Source organism: Crocodylus porosus, unplaced genomic scaffold, assembly GCF_001723895.1.
Source record: "Crocodylus porosus isolate Cpor-Errol unplaced genomic scaffold, CroPor_comp1, whole genome shotgun sequence".
NCBI classification, from domain to species: Eukaryota; Metazoa; Chordata; order Crocodylia; family Crocodylidae; genus Crocodylus; species Crocodylus porosus.
Window position 1 is genome coordinate 15,146,508 of NW_017728920.1, and position 15,670 is coordinate 15,162,177.

Genomic DNA, 15,670 nt, shown 5'->3' on the forward strand with positions numbered 1-15,670 from the left:
TAAGTGTGTTGCTTAACATAGCCAAGGTCAAGACACTCATCTGTATTATTCTCTAATGTAGCCCATGACCCTCAGTGAAACTCATCTCTGATCAGCAAGAACCTACCATGAAAGTGTCAGGGCTTGATCTAGTTACTCCTACAGTCTGTGGAAATATTTCTATTGCTTTCAGTATCCATTCAGAACAGTATCATAACAACCTTGTTTTCTGAGGTGTATAAAATACAATTAAATTGTAAGTTTTGACTCTGTAAAGGGTGTTTCATGGTTCTGAAAGGTCTATATTTTAGCAGTCATCCATCCTTGAACAACAAAGACTATTAAATAAACACTACAGATTTTAAAACCTGTTTTTGTCTAGAGTTTATCTTTATGGTTTAGCTTCAAATCAACAAAGACAGGTAACATTTCAGTAATTATTGGCTATTTCAGTAGGTATTGAATCCAGCCATTAATGAGGCAGACATATAGAGACAGGCTGTTTCAGATGAGAAAAAGATTTTGTTTTTATCAGAATTGTGTGGAGGGTGCCAGTGTTAGATAAACAGGGGCTGTTGGAAAGAGACAGTCATGGATAAGATCCATGGAGTCTTGTATAAACAAGAAAGGCAATTGTGACATGCTTCTGTCGATCCCACACACTTTAGAATTTCTGATTATTTTTCTTCATGCAGGAAAATGGACAAAGAAAGTTTGGTGGTCCACCACCTGGCTGGGATGGCCCACCACCGGAAAGAGGCTGTGAGATTTTCATTGGGAAATTACCGCGAGACCTTTTTGAAGATGAGCTGATACCATTATGTGAAAAAGTAAGCTGTTGTATTTAGCAATTTTTTCTTCTCTTGTACTTCACTATACTATGTGCTCAAGATAAAACCTGTGTTTAGCAAAGTCTCAATTTATTAACAACGTATGAAGAAACAAACAATTTAAAACAAAATTTTAACCGAAAGGAATGGCTAACAAGTCAATATAGTATTCTGGAATTTGCTCATTCGATCAATAGCAAAAAAGCTGTAGTGTATTCAGCTGGTCACTAAACCCTGATTAGAAAGGCAATGTGTGTACATGCCAGTCCTGGGATATTTCTGTTTGAGGACAAACACAGGCACAACTTGTCCAGAAACAAATGCAACATCTGTTCTTAGTAATTCTGCCTACACAGGGCTGCTGCCTCCAGGGTTACAGTGGAAGGGGAAAGAGCTATATAGCATTTATTCCCTACCTTTGGGAAGAGCTGTGTGCTGTTGCATTGGCTCCTACCAGATCTTAACAGATGTGCAGGACCTTTACTATGCCCCAAGGTTGAAAGACCATCACAGAAATATGACTATCCCTATGTGATATGCATATGCAACCACAATAATTGTGGATATAAATTAAAATTCACTCACATATTTTTGCACATATAAGAAGAGAGTGGTTTTAAAAAAAAGAAACACTCAAACCATAAATACATTCAGAGGAATAACCTAAGTGAATGAGTATCTACTTGTAAATCTTCTTGTTCTTCCTCTTCTTTTTGTCTTCCTTACTGTTATACATGTCACATAAGTATTGCCAGTGGCTGCTGGGCACTGGGTCTGGCCAGCCTGCAGCCCCGTGACCCATGTCCCAACACTGGCACTGTTGCTGCTACCAGGCCCAGCCCCTCGCCCAGCACCCTGCCATCAGCACAGAAATCTGGAAGGGCATGTGCCCCCTGTGTCACCCCTGAAATGTCACCATTCTTGCTGTTTGTTCATGGGCGGATCTAAGATTTTGAACAGCGGGATGCAGATGGCATGGTATATCATAAAATCCATATAAAACATATTTTTATCCAACTAAAGAGAAGCTAGAAGATTTACTAATATCCTAGGGGCCCAGTCCTATATTATTCAGTTTAAGATCAAAGAAAAACAAATAAAACCTTATTGGAAAGTGTACTAATTTTCTAGCTTATATATTAAGTTTAAAAAATACAACAAACTAAGCATAAATAGTCCAAAGATATTGTTTTATTAGCCCTGTAATCAGTATAGTTATATGTACTTCTCTTATTCAGATTCATAAACAAAATCTAGCCTTCTTGAGCATCTTGACAGTGCATCCAACACTTCACTGTCAGTCAATTCTGCATCTGAGTTAATGTTCACCTAAATTACTATTACCATACCTGAGTTAATTTTTCTTAGCTAGAACTAAAAACAGTCAGCAGGGCTGTGACATGGAAGAGATATTACAAAAAATAGCTAACAGGAAGTAGAATTGCAGAAGAAAGGATAGCTTAATTAATCGAACATCAAAACCATTAAGAAAAGGAGTGAACGAACATTAGCAAGAATCAGATACATTTCAGTGGGTCATGAAGTACATTGAGTCCTTTGGCCCTGCCTGAATAGAAGTTCTGCTGACTCTCTATGGCAATTGGTTTTAAAGTTTGGGTGGAGAAGGAATCAAAGCGGGATGTAACTGCACCACTGCTCCTCCCGATCCTGGGTCTGCCCCTGTGTTTGTAACATTATCTCCGAAGTTGTGAGCTCTTTGAGGCAGTGATACATGGGTGAAAATCCTGGCTCCATGGAAGCCAATGGTCAAACTCCTACTAACTTCAATAGAGCCAGGATTTCTCTACCTTCTTCCATGAAATGTTAAGCCTTCTTTGGATATTAGTTAAGTAGCATATAATAGCTGTACTACGGATATGTATAGTTCAAAGGTTTGCAGCCTTTTCAGATTCAAGGCATTCCTCCTTCGATTTGAGTCACCCCTCCAAAAATGCTAGCCCTGAGTTTTCACTTGTTTTTTTACCTCAGAAAAACAATAAAGCAATTCTTCTGTTGCCAAGAACTCATAATACAATAGGTCAGGATGTTTTTAACACTGTGAAATCATATTGAAATGCCTGGATTTACCTTGTAAATCATGGCTACACACCTAACAATGCTAACATTGTGAGGCACCCCATGGCGCCCTTGACAGGATTTCAAGGCACCCCAGAATGCCACAGCACCCTGGTTGAGAATCATAGGTATAGCATACCCTCCTTACTGCTAATGGTGATCAAGTTTCCAAATGTGGAAACCTTGGCAAAATCTCTTTGGTTTTCGCGGACAGTATTCCTGCCTTCTCAATAATCTTTACTACCAGCCTCAATTCTATCTGGAAATAGAGTAAAACTCCACTAACAGTGGCACAGAAGTAATTTTAGTCAAATGACATGCACATATTGACTTGGTTTCCTTTTTCTTTCACATGAGAACAGGCTGATACTATTAGACTTTGGAGCCTCCTGTTCTCTTTTCTAACACAGACAAATTAAATATTTAAAAAGAAAGGTCAAATCAATGCAAGAAAATCATTGCTTACAGTGGCAAATCCACTTTAAGGTTTCTGAGACACACGTTGAGTTCTGGCAACACATTATCAGAGTGCGTTAATAGAGGTCATTAACCTTGCTAAAGAGATCTGTAGTGATAACTCAGCCTAGCCTGTCACTTAAACATATGTTCCTTTTATTTATTTTGACTTTGTTCATGGGTCAGAAAACAGTCCTAAAGTAAAATAGACTCTGGTTGATGATCATAAATGGAAATATCCAAACAGCTTTGAGATGATATGCACAAGACCAAGTGAGGGAAATAATCAGCATTGTGCTATTACCAAAGTATCCTTTTAGAATAGGTTATCAGTTTTCATTTTTATTTACAGATTGGCAAAATCTATGAAATGAGAATGATGATGGACTTCAATGGAAACAATAGAGGATATGCCTTTGTAACATTCTCTAATAAACAGGAAGCTAAGAATGCAATCAAGCAACTTAATAATTATGAAATTAGGTAAGCATAACTAGTAAGTTTACACAAATCTGGTATTAAATATGTTATTATTCACTGTATATTTGTTCCTATGAGCCGCAAAAGATTTATCTAATTATCTAAACCTGAAAAAGAATACTATTCATTGTTCCTTTATACAGTCACTCACTTTTACACTTGCTGAAAAGATCTAATTAGTACATAAATTTAGATATTTACTTTATACATGCCAAACAGGAACTACAGCGTCCCCCAAATCAAAATTTTCTACAGGAAATTCTGCCAAGAGTTTTTCCATTGGAAAAACTGAAAATAAATTTTTAAATATGAGCTAACGAGCCTCTTTTGGTTTGTTAAACAAAAAACCTGAAATAGCATTTCAGGTCAGTTTCCCTTTAATCTATTTTTGCCTGAATTGTCATGGTGCCTGACATGAGCTGAAGTTCTAGCACCCCATGCCCTATCTTATGGGCCAGGCTGAACTACATTTCTCTTCATAGATTTCACAGACATTAGGGCTGGAAGGGACCTCAGAATATCATCAAGTCCAGCCCCCTGCCCAAGTGGCAGGAAGTCAGCTGGGGTCACAGGATCCCAGCAAGATAAATATCCATTTTTTTCTTGAAGGTGTTCAGAGTAGGTGCTTGAACCTCCTCCGATGGCAGGCTGTTCCAGACTTTGGGGGCTTGGACAGTAAAGAAATTCTTCCTTATGTCCAGCCTGAAATGGTCTTGCAGGAGTTTATAACTGTTCGACCTTGTCATCCCCTGGGGGGCTCTGGTGAACAATTGTTCCCCCAGATCTTGGTGTACACCCCTGATAAACTTATAGGTGGCCATCATATCACCCCTGAGCCTATGCTTTTCCAGGTTGAAGAGTCCCATAGCTCTCAGCCTATCTTCATAAAGCTGAGAGCTATGTCCAGCCTTATCCTGACCTCTCATCATGTGTCTGGCTATTCTCTGGACTCTCTCAAGCTTCTCCATATCCTTTTTGAATTGTGGAGCCCAAAACTGGATGCAGTACTCCAGCTGCGGCCTCACCAAAACTGAGTACACCAGGAGAATGACTTCCTGGGATTTGCTTGAGAAGCAGCTATGGATGCAAGCTAGTGTTTTGCTCGCTTTACTAGCCGCAGCATCACATTGAAGGCTCATGTTCATCTTGTGGTCAGTCATGACCTCCAAGTCCCTTTCATCCATAGTGCTAGCCAGCGTAGCACTGCCGAGCCTATAAGGATGCTGCAGGTTTTTCTTCCCAAGGTGGAGAACCTTGCATTTTTCGGTGTTAAACACCATCATGTTCTCATCCACCCATTTGCTGAGCCTGTCAAGGTCAGCCTGGATCATCCTCCTGTCCTCAGGTGTGAATGCTTTACCCCAGAGTTCGGTATCATCAGTGAACTTGGCCAGTCCGCTTCTGACTCCAAAGTCCACATCATTAATGAAGATGTTGAACAATATAGGCCCAAGGACAGACCCTTGAGGGACCCCACTGGTCACAGGGCACCATGACGATTGACTTCCATCAACCACCACCCTCTGGGTCTGACCACGGAGGCAATTCCCCAGCCAGCAGATCATGGTGGACCCGAGGCTGCAGTTAGCCAGTTTTGCCAAGAGGTGATCATGGGATACCAGATTGAAGGCTTTTTTGAAGTCAAGATATACAACAGCAATCTCCTCTCCCTTGTCCAGGTGCTACGTCACCTGGTCGTAGAAGGAAATGAGATTGATCAAGCAAGACCTACCCACAACAAACCCAGGCTGGCTATCCCTCAGGATGTTGCCGTTGGCCAGTCTGTTGAGAATGGCCTCTTTGATGATTTTTTCTAAGATCTTTCCTGGGATAGAGGTAAGTTTGATGCACCTGTAGTTTGTCAGATCCACTTTCCTCCCTTTCTTGAAGATAGGCACCACATTGGCCTTCTTCCAATCTTCAGGCACTTCACCAGAGAACCAGGAACTCTCCAAGATCTGTGCCAGGGTCTGAGCTATGATGCTAGCCAGCTCCTTGAGTACCTTGGGGTGTAAATCATCAGGGCCAGCTGACTTGAAGGTGTCCAGCCTCTAAAGTGTTCCTTCATGAGATCAGCATTGATGGAGGGCAAGGCATCTCCCTCACCTGGGCCTCACTGTCCTGTAATGGGCAGGGGCAACCTGTGGGCCTGATGAAAAACCAACAGAAAGTACCCATTTAGTAGGTTGGATTTTTCCTGGGTGTCAGTTATCCCTTCTGGTTTAGCAGGGGTCCAACGTTGCCCTTGCTTTTCCTCCGGCTCCCCACGCATCTAAAAAAGGACTTTTTTATTGTCCTTGATACTTGTAGCTAGTTGGAGTTCAGTCACAGCTTTGGCTTTCCTTGTTTGCTCCCTGCAGGTCCGGACCATTGCAGAATATTCCTCCTTGGAGGTGGATCCCATCTTCCATTCTTTGTAGGTCTTACTTTTTTGCTGCAGGCGGTCCACTAGTTCCCTGGAGAGCTAAGGGGGTGCTGTGCCCTTTTGCTGCCTTTTCTCTGAGATGGAATGGCATTAACTTGTGCATCAAGGATTGCTCCCTTGAGGATTCTTCCTGAACTCCCCTCCCCTTTGAGTCGTGGTCCCTTAGGCGCCTCTCCTCAAGAGCTTGTCAAAGTCAGCTTTTCTGAAGTCAAGGACTTCTTTATTGCTGACTGTCTTGCCAGCTTTACAGCGGATGGTGAAGGTGATCAGCTCGTGGTCACTGTCACTCAGCTTCCCATCAATTGTTAGGTCACCAATTAGGTTGTCCCCAGTTGCCAGTACCAAGTCAAGCACAGTGCTTTACCTCTCATTGGCCCATAGACCACTTGTGTCAGGAGATGCCATCCATGCATGAGAGGAAGCTTTGCAACCACTCAGGTTTAGCTGAGCACTCTTCCCATGAGATGTCTGGGTAGTTGAAGTCTCCCATGACAACCATGGACCTGGAGCATGCAGCTTCAGCCAATTCCCTGCAGAACTCCTGGTCAAGCTCTTGACTTTGGGTGGGAGGTCTGTAGTAGACTCCCATCATTGTGTCCCCTGTGCCATGTTCTCCATGGATTTTAACCCAGACTATCTCCGGCCATCCACCCTGGTTGCCAATGTCGGCTTGCAGGGATGCGTAGCTCTCCTTGACATAGAAAGCTACACCCCCGCCCCTTTTGTCTACTCAATCCCTCCTGTGCAGGGTATAGCCATCTATACCCATGGTCCAGTCATGGGTGGAGTCCTACCAGATCTCCGTTATCACTATGACACCATAATTATTTGCATTAAGCAGAAGGACAAGTTCCTCCTGTTTATTCCCCAAGCTCCTGGCATTTGTGTACAGGCAGGAGCTGTACCAGTTGCCTACCAGTTGTTTCAGGGCTGGGGCAGGGGTGGGGTCCCTTAAGTGCCTTGGCCTGCTGGCTTTGCAAGGGTTTCTCAACAGGCCAGCAGTGGCGGTAGCCCCCCATCCCCCAGCGGGCTTAGTTTAAAGCCCGGTGGAGCAGGTCAGCCAGTCTGGCTGAGAAGAGCTTCCTCCCCAATCATAGACATTAGGGCTGGAAGGGACCTCAAAGATCATCAAGTCCAGCTCCCGGCCCCAGGGACAGGAAGTCAGCTAGGGTCAAAGGAACCCAGCAAGATAAGTGTCTAAATGTTCCTTGAATGAGTCCAGAGTAGGATCCTGCACCACTTCTGGAGGGAGTCCATTCCAGGCCTTGGGGGTTGGGACAGTAAAGAAATTTTCCCCATTATGTCCAGCCTAAAATGGTCTTGAAGGAGTTTATGACCATTAGTCCTTGTTGCCCCTTGGGGTGCTCTGGTGAACAGACATTCCCCCAGATCCTGATGTACATCCCCTATGTTCTTATAGGCAGCCACCAGCTGCTCCCCCCATGCCCCCATGAGCCTTCACTTCTCCAGGCTGAAGAATTCAGTGGCTCTCAGCCTCTTGATGTTCTATAATCTCTCATCAAATAAAATCAACATTCTGCATCATGGGAGATGAAGTCTGAGCAAAAAATCTAATTGAATGAGAGTATGTGGCATTCAAAAACACAACTTGATGAGATGCATAGCATCTCAGAGTGGTCACAGGTTAACTGCAAGCAAAGCCAAAATCTGATTCAAATTGAAAATACAACACAAAATATTAAAATGTTCCAGGTGATAAGTTCTGATTTTCTACCAACTCTGATGAATAACATCAGCAAAGCAGGAAAACTTTCAAAAACTTCTTTAAAGGAAAAGTACTGTATGACATGGTTTAGTCTGTGTTCTATCACAAATATGCAAGTACAAATGAGTCAACATTATAGCACTGAACATTAATTTAGTGTTGAAGGTTGCATAGACAGCACTGTAGCCTGAAGGCCTATATTCATACACAGAACTAAGACAACATGGGCTCCTGTTTTCCAACTGTCAGAGGGAAGGAGGATTGGCTGGAGTAATATCATGGGGATTATCCTTCTTCCTGTAAACTGTATATGCAGTAGAGACGGAAGCCGGTGGAATCTTGTTAGTCCCTTTCATGAGCCTTAAACTGTTTACTGGAGACCAACCCTCTATAATCTTCCACTCTCCAAAGACTTGCTAAGTAGCTTTAAATACCCAGTCTGGTTCAGAGGCTGACAACTACCCTGATTTGGGTTTTCTTGTCTCAAATTGGGATGACAATTTTATGAACAAAAATATGTGTAAAAATAAAATGGAGTTGTCAAGCAAAAATGCTCCATTTAGATCATTTCAAAATATTTCACTTTGATCATTTAAATTTATTCTTTTACTATTTCTTTGCTTAAATTTCAAATTGCCATACTTAATTTTACACCACACGTGCCTCCTCCAGCTAAACTAGCTTTTCAAAATTGAGATGTATGTCTTAAGTTGTAAAGCTGATTTTCTATGCCGAAATGGAGGAATGAAACCATGGGGATACTGTAAAATGGTTGCCTTACTTCTCAGCCTCAGAGAGGGAGGGAGGGGAAAGATTGCACCTTTAGTATCAGAGCTAGTGTTAACCCTTTCACATCTTCTGCAAAATTGGCAAAGTTTTTGTCTATGTAGCAAATCACTGCTGCCAACTCAGCTGACTGTGAGAGTGTTAACACTTTAGCTTTTGCCTGAGCAACACTAGCTATGTAGTCAGGATCCCTTGCAGTCAAAATTCAACCATGGCTCTAAAATAATCTTTTTTTTCTTCATCCTGCCTTCCCAAAACAAGATATTTGGGAGTACGCGGTGCACGAACAAATACAATAAAAGCAGTTTCAAAAAGAAACACAGATTTTTGGCTTAAAGAAACATGAATACAAAACATTGGCAATTTCAAAATGTGTTTCAAGTCAGCTCAAAACTTGCCCTTTCTGGCAAAATATTTGTCAAAAAATTCCAAACCAGTTTTACTGACATGCCTATTTGGCTCATGTGGAAACTGAAGGAATTGTTGAGCATTCTCTTCTAGGCTTTGTGGGAGTTCTATAGTAAAGAGCCTTTCTAAAGCTCACAGAGGATGAGCAGGCCATACAGAAAGCCTGCCAAGAAACAGTGTTCCAATGCATGAAGTCAGTACCTGTAAAGCAATGCATGAAGTCAGTACCTGTAAAGGAAATTATCTCAATTCAGTCTCCCATATGCTCCTCCTGTTCCCAAACTTCTCCTTTTAAAAGAAGGCTGAAGTCATCCAGACTACTTTCGAGGGTTTTGAAACAGGATGCAAGTGTGGAACTGGATGAGGGTGTCCTTGGGGCTCTATGTAGGAGACACACAATGAGAGCTGATAACCAGGAAGACAGCAGAGATAAGGCCACCCTGCCATCACCAGCAGGAAGCTAAGGAAGAGTAAGAGTTAAAAGAACATTGTTTCTGTGTACCCTCAAACGTGTGGGCTGACTATTAGGACTGTACAAAGCTTTGGTTGCTGATTTGATTCGGAAGAGATTCAGCCCGATTTGGCGGCCGAATTGCCGAATCTGAACTGAATCGGGAGACCAATTAAAAGATCCAAATCAATTTGAAGCCTCCAAATTGATTCAGAAAAGATTCAGAAAAGATTTGGAGATTCGGGCAGTCCCCACTCACCACCACAGGGTGCTGGACCCAGGCTCTGTGCCAGTAAGTAGGGTGCTGGGGGGAGTCATGGGGGGACCCCCACCAGGCCCCATCCCCTGCCTGCTCCCCACCCACTCTCCCAGCCCCATCAATGGCTTCCCCACCCAGCCCTAGCATCCCTGCACCAAAAAGAAAAAAAAAAACCCTGCACTCACCGGCTCCTGCAGTGGCCATTGGGGCTTCTAGGGGAACATGGCAGAGCCCCGCCCCCCCCCCCCCCCACCTCCCAAAGCAGCACAGGGCAGTGAGAGGCAGCAGGGATCTCCCCCACAACCTGGAAGGAGCCAGTGAATGCAAGGCCTTTTTTTTTTAATGTAGAGATGCTGGGACCAGGCAGGGCAGCCACTGACAGGACTGGGGAGTAGGCAGGAGATGGGGCCTGTTCGATTCAGAGATTCAGCCAAATCTCTGAATCAGATTTGGCTGAATCAATTCAAGACAATGATTTGAATCACTGAATGGAATCACTGTCCCCCAGATTGGCCAAATCCAAACCCAAGGTGAATACTAGCCACTTTGCCCAGGCCTACTGGCTATGACCTTGCAGTTTAATACTGGCCAGAATAAATCTTGTTCAGCAGTATGTCAGCAACTTGTGACATCACAGTCAGCCTCTCAGTCTGCAAGTCTTCCTACTTGAGTTAATCAGAAGTAAAATTATGTGTTAATATGAGTTAATAAAATAAAAAAAATAGAAATATGTAATAAAGTTTGTAGCTTATTTCTCCCAAATCTTAAAACTTTTAAAACAATATAGTCTCAAAACAGTGCACTGTTTTGCCACTAGCTTCCCCTTCAAGCTATTGTGTAGAGAAATGTTCAAAATGAATTCATAATTTGAATCTTCTGTGTCTAGAGAAATTATTTTGTGATTGCACAAAGAAATGAATCTGCTTTATCATGAACTGAAACTGTTGTTTGTGTGCAGGAATGGACGACTCCTAGGTGTTTGTGCCAGTGTAGACAACTGCCGTTTATTTGTAGGAGGAATCCCAAAAACTAAGAAAAGAGAAGAAATTTTAGCAGAGATGAGGAAAGTCACAGATGGAGTTGTTGATGTCATTGTGTATCCCAGTGCAGCAGACAAGACAAAAAACCGGGGCTTTGCTTTTGTGGAATATGAAAGTCATCGAGCAGCAGCAATGGCAAGAAGAAAACTGCTACCAGGTTCGTACACAGAAAAGGGTCATGACTGCTTTGCTGGAACACTTCACTACACTATTTAGTATTAAATAAATCAAAGCAAACTTAATTTTCATTACATTTGGCATACCAGCACAAGCATTTCTACTTACATGCTTTAGCATTGTTTTAAATTCTAGGAACCTGGCTGCACCCAGCTGCATCCATGAAGCTCCCCTTGTTCTAAAATAGAAGCCTCAGTAGGCTGACAGGATAGCCCAGGCCCACATTTTTTCACCAACCACTTTACTTAATTCTCATCTTTCAAAGGTTTTAAACCTAATTCTTAGCTCTACTTTTAAATTCGAATGTATGGGTTTCAATTCTGCTGTATGATTTCTGTCCAAGAGCACACTAGAGAACCTATTATCATATGCTAATTTAGTAGTAACAATGTCATATTGTCAAAAGGACACAATTCATGAGGGACTACAGTGTAACTACTGGTGTCAGCAGGGTACAACCACTTCTAGAGGCCTCTCCCTGCTAGCGTCCCTCATTTCCTCGGGGTCTCTCCCCATCCCCTTTGTATTCTTACCTGCCAAGCCTTGATATAACAAATTGACAGAGAGGCTGCCCTAAGGTGAAGAGAGCTTTGAGCAGTGGTCCCTTGCCTAGACCATGTCTCCTCTGGCCTTGTCCCACTTTTACTCTGGTTGCACCCTGTAGCTTGGAACTGCCCACCTGGGGCCACAAGCTTCTGGCTCAGCTTGACTCACGCATTCATGATTTCAAGTTCTAGGGCCTTTAAGGCCCTTACACAGGCCCCAGGTCCCATCGGTTATTCCAACCCTGCCTCTCAGGCTGTGGCAGGATTTGCGCTTCAGAGGCTCAGTCCTTATTCCCAGTTTCTATCTTCTGTCCTCTTGGCTAGGTACAGACGTCAAAAAGACCAAGGCTGAATTGATTCAGTCTTTGCAGATTAGTCTAAGATGCACAGATTAAATTGAAACAAAAGTGAACAGACATTTACCTTTGATTCAGGAAATGCAGTCACATGCCTGCAGTAGTTCAGGCCAAAAGCTAGGGGGTGCTAGAGCACAGTTCTCTGTGTTCACTTCCTCTTCCTGCTGCCCCTGAGGTCTCTGGAATTTACAGTCCAGGAATAAAGCAGCTGGACTTTTCAGGATTGCTCATCACTTCTTCCTGCTTCCAGGTGCCTCTGGGATGTGTAGTCCACAGTTGCAGCCAGTAGTAAGTTTGAGTGGGGAAAGAGCTGTTTAAGCCCCCCCCCTTCCTGGTCCCAGACCCCAACTGGGGTTTGCCTGGGGAGGGGGAAGCCCCCCCTTGTAGATTGGCTGCATCCCCAGCCAGACTTGCCTTCCTCCTCCCCCCGACACTCCCGTCAGCCAGCCCTCACTGCTCGAGCTAGGGAGCAGAGGGACAGGGCCAGACCTGCTCTCTGGAACAGACAGCACAGCACAGCCCAGGGCTGCAAAGCATGCTGGGGGACTGTGATTTAACTTGGACCAGGAAGGGGTCTGGGACAGAAGTTTCATAAACAGGTTTGACCCAAATCAGTTAAGTCTGATACCACATACAAACAGGTTTATCTTAAACCAGTTTCAGCCATTTTGAAACTGGTTTTTATGCACTGAACTTCTGTTCTGTTACAAACTTAAACCGGTTTCTAACCACTTAAACCAGTTTATATGCAACTTCTGTCTCTAGCCCTTAACATCGAGTGTGAGAGCCGGAGTATCCCCAGGCATCCCTTTCAAGTGGCCTCTGCCTCCCCTACAGCCACAATTCACTGCACTGGAAAAAACAAAAAAGCACAAAACATGGGTGCCTGCCCTGGCTCAAACAATCACCCCTCCTAGGTTAGCCTCACCCTGCAGCGGTGATTGCAAAGCAAAACAGAAAAAGACTCAGAATACTTATCTCTCACCCAATAAGATGTAACCCTAGCCACAGTGCTACCTGTGGCCGCATCCAGATTCAGGGTCCCCGGGTGTCAAAATAGTCTCAGTCAGCCTCCCAGCCCCTAAGCCGGGAGTCACCTCTCCATGGAATGCTTTCTTGTGGTTTCCCCACACACTGGAGTACATACAGTCTAACTATTTACACAGTTTATTACAAAACAGTCAACATATGAATGAGGTTAATATCAAAACAGGACATCAATAATCTAATTGTCAAAGCCAGGGTATTAATGAACTAAGAACACTTTATACCAATTGAACTAAAAACAACCTCAGTACAATTCCCCAGTTTGAACCATGAGACTCAAGTGAATTTCACCAGGAGCACAGAGGGTTAACAAAACATCAGCTCTCCTTAACATTAGTAACACAATAACATTGGATGGTGCAGCACCCCTTGCTACAGAGAGAAGGTGCCTTTCTTCGGTAAAGCCTGCAGAGGAGCTTTTCTCTGGTCCAGCTGTTTGTTGTACCTGCAAAAGAAACACACACTGTCCCTCCCCTCCCCAAAAACACCTTTCTCCAATTCTCAGACACAGCCCCTTGTGCTGATAGCTGAAACAACCCTTGGTTTATTATCCGTCCAGCCCTAGGCTGTTTTCTCAGTTAACTCTCTCTCCAGAGCCTTCCTAAACTGACATCCTGCCCTTCTAGGCAAGTCTCCCTTACAACTCTTGCCTGGGGCCCCTCTCCGAGCCTGGTTGTGATATGCATATGCTTTTGCAAAACAGCTGTGGCTGAAAACTTTCCCACTCTGCCTTTGCAGAGATCTTTAGCACTGTTTCAAGTCCAGCAGCAGTTGTTACAAGGGTCTTGGGTTCCTTTCACCCTGGCCATGGGTGACTGGTGCTTCCTAGCAACGACTGCAGAGGAGGGTCTCCCCATGGCCGATCGCGCTGACCCAGAAGTGCCAGCAGTGTGCCCAGAAGGCCCGGGGTGCACCCAGAAGTGCCAGTGGCACTTCTCCTGGTGCCCCCAGTCCCCAGCCAGGGCTCTTGGGGGGGCACCAGCACTCCTGCCTTCCCCACCTAAGTGGGGAACACTAGTTGTCAGGGGGTGCACCTGTTGAGGAGTTTGTGACCCCTTGTGGAGCTATTCCCAAAGACACAGAGTCGCTGTTTGTCTCAAAATTTATTCAGCATGCTGGGCACCCTGAGCGAACTCAGAGGCCCTGAATAAAACTGTTAGAGGCATTTTATAGTTTACAGACAAGATGCGCATGCAGGTGGGCATTTTCCACTGTGAAAGAAAACAAGATATCAGGTCAGTTTGAGAGACCCTTAATTGGTTCAAACTGGTTTTTGGCTATGTGCTTATTTTTGAAATGCTAACAAATCCTTGATTGCTTCAGACTTTAAGACGACTGAGGTTTAGTCATTCCAGAGTCTTATCAGGCTGTGTTCGTGAAATGCTGAGGCTTGCTTTGTAGTTGATTTCTACAGTATTATCTATGATCTTGTTAGAAAATTTCTACACACCAGCACTCTCAGGGGGTGCACGTGTACCTCCATGCACCCCCTACACATCACCACTGACCCTGGCTGTCCTTCTGAGTCCTTCCTTCCTAGACTTAGTTCAACCTTGGAATCTTCCACCCAGAACCTGGCTCCCTGTGGCTCCTATAGCCAGTCTGCCTCTCTGGCCTGAGGCTTGGGCCTAAACAGTCTCTTGCGAGTCATCTGGCCCTCCACTTCTACCCCTGGGCCATCAGGCACTGCCTGCACTTGGGCTCACAGTCATCTTGTCTCAGGCTTCCCTACCTGTTAGTTTGGTTCCAGCTACCCAAAGGAAGAGCAAGTAAAATGGAAGAAAAAGTGGGAGAGAGAGGGGGAGAGAAAGATAAAAAAGAAAACAACAAAGAAAAGCAACAAACTGATAGTGAGAGAGAGGCCCAGGCATCCCTAGACCCTTTCCCTCTCTTGTAATGGGGTAAAGGCCCCATTACAGGGAAATAACAGCTTTTTATGCTTGACAGAGGGTTAAATACAGTCTGGCTTTGATAATGTAGTTCCCCACTCTGAGTCTGGTTCCCTTCACTCCTTCCCAAATTTGGACGCGTGCTAGGGCACACCAGTTCTCTAGAAAAAAAGTTAGGGCATGGACACTAAAACTACATTTCTTGGCAGTGAAGGTGACATACATTTCACTCACCCAAGCCTTAAAATACTAGAATCAGAAGTTAAAGGAAGTCTCATGCTTTTCTTACCACTGTTACATGAAGTACCTCACAGATGCCTGTATTCCACAAATGACCTAAAGAAGGGTACTTTCTGCCCAAAACCTTCTCTAAAATCTCCCCCAACCATGCCGTTGGCCCAATAGAAGAAATCACCCCCAAAATATCCTTCCTTCTTGCATATTTCCTGGACCATCACAGCTACAACACCACTCCTATATTGTATAAACTCTTTGTTTCCTTCTCCAACAGATACCAATCCCCCCACAACTTAAAATCACTATTTAATCCAAATCACTCTGAAATGCAAAACTTTGTATGACATTTGCCATTGTAATGCTATTAATAATGTTAGTATTCTAAACCTGTTGCATCTATGCTGTGTCTGTCCTGTCTACTTGGATCATAGTTTCATAGTTTCTAGGGTCAGAAGGGACCTGAACAGATCATCTAGTCCGACCCCCTGCCATGGCAGGAAAGA

General features: G+C 44.0%; 1 protein-coding gene across 4 annotated transcripts in view; it reads left to right on the top strand.

Annotated features, from left to right (window-relative positions):
- The window catches only part of A1CF (APOBEC1 complementation factor), a 65,334-nt gene that overhangs the window by 22,298 nt on the left and 27,366 nt on the right, over positions 1 to 15,670 (top strand). For all 4 annotated transcript variants that reach the window (XM_019538595.1, XM_019538597.1, XM_019538596.1 and 1 more), the window contains 3 exons: positions 675 to 809; positions 3,694 to 3,824; positions 10,835 to 11,073. In XM_019538595.1, coding sequence (XP_019394140.1) covers positions 675 to 809; positions 3,694 to 3,824; positions 10,835 to 11,073 — 505 coding nt within the window. The remainder of the gene's footprint in view (positions 1 to 674; positions 810 to 3,693; positions 3,825 to 10,834; positions 11,074 to 15,670) is intronic.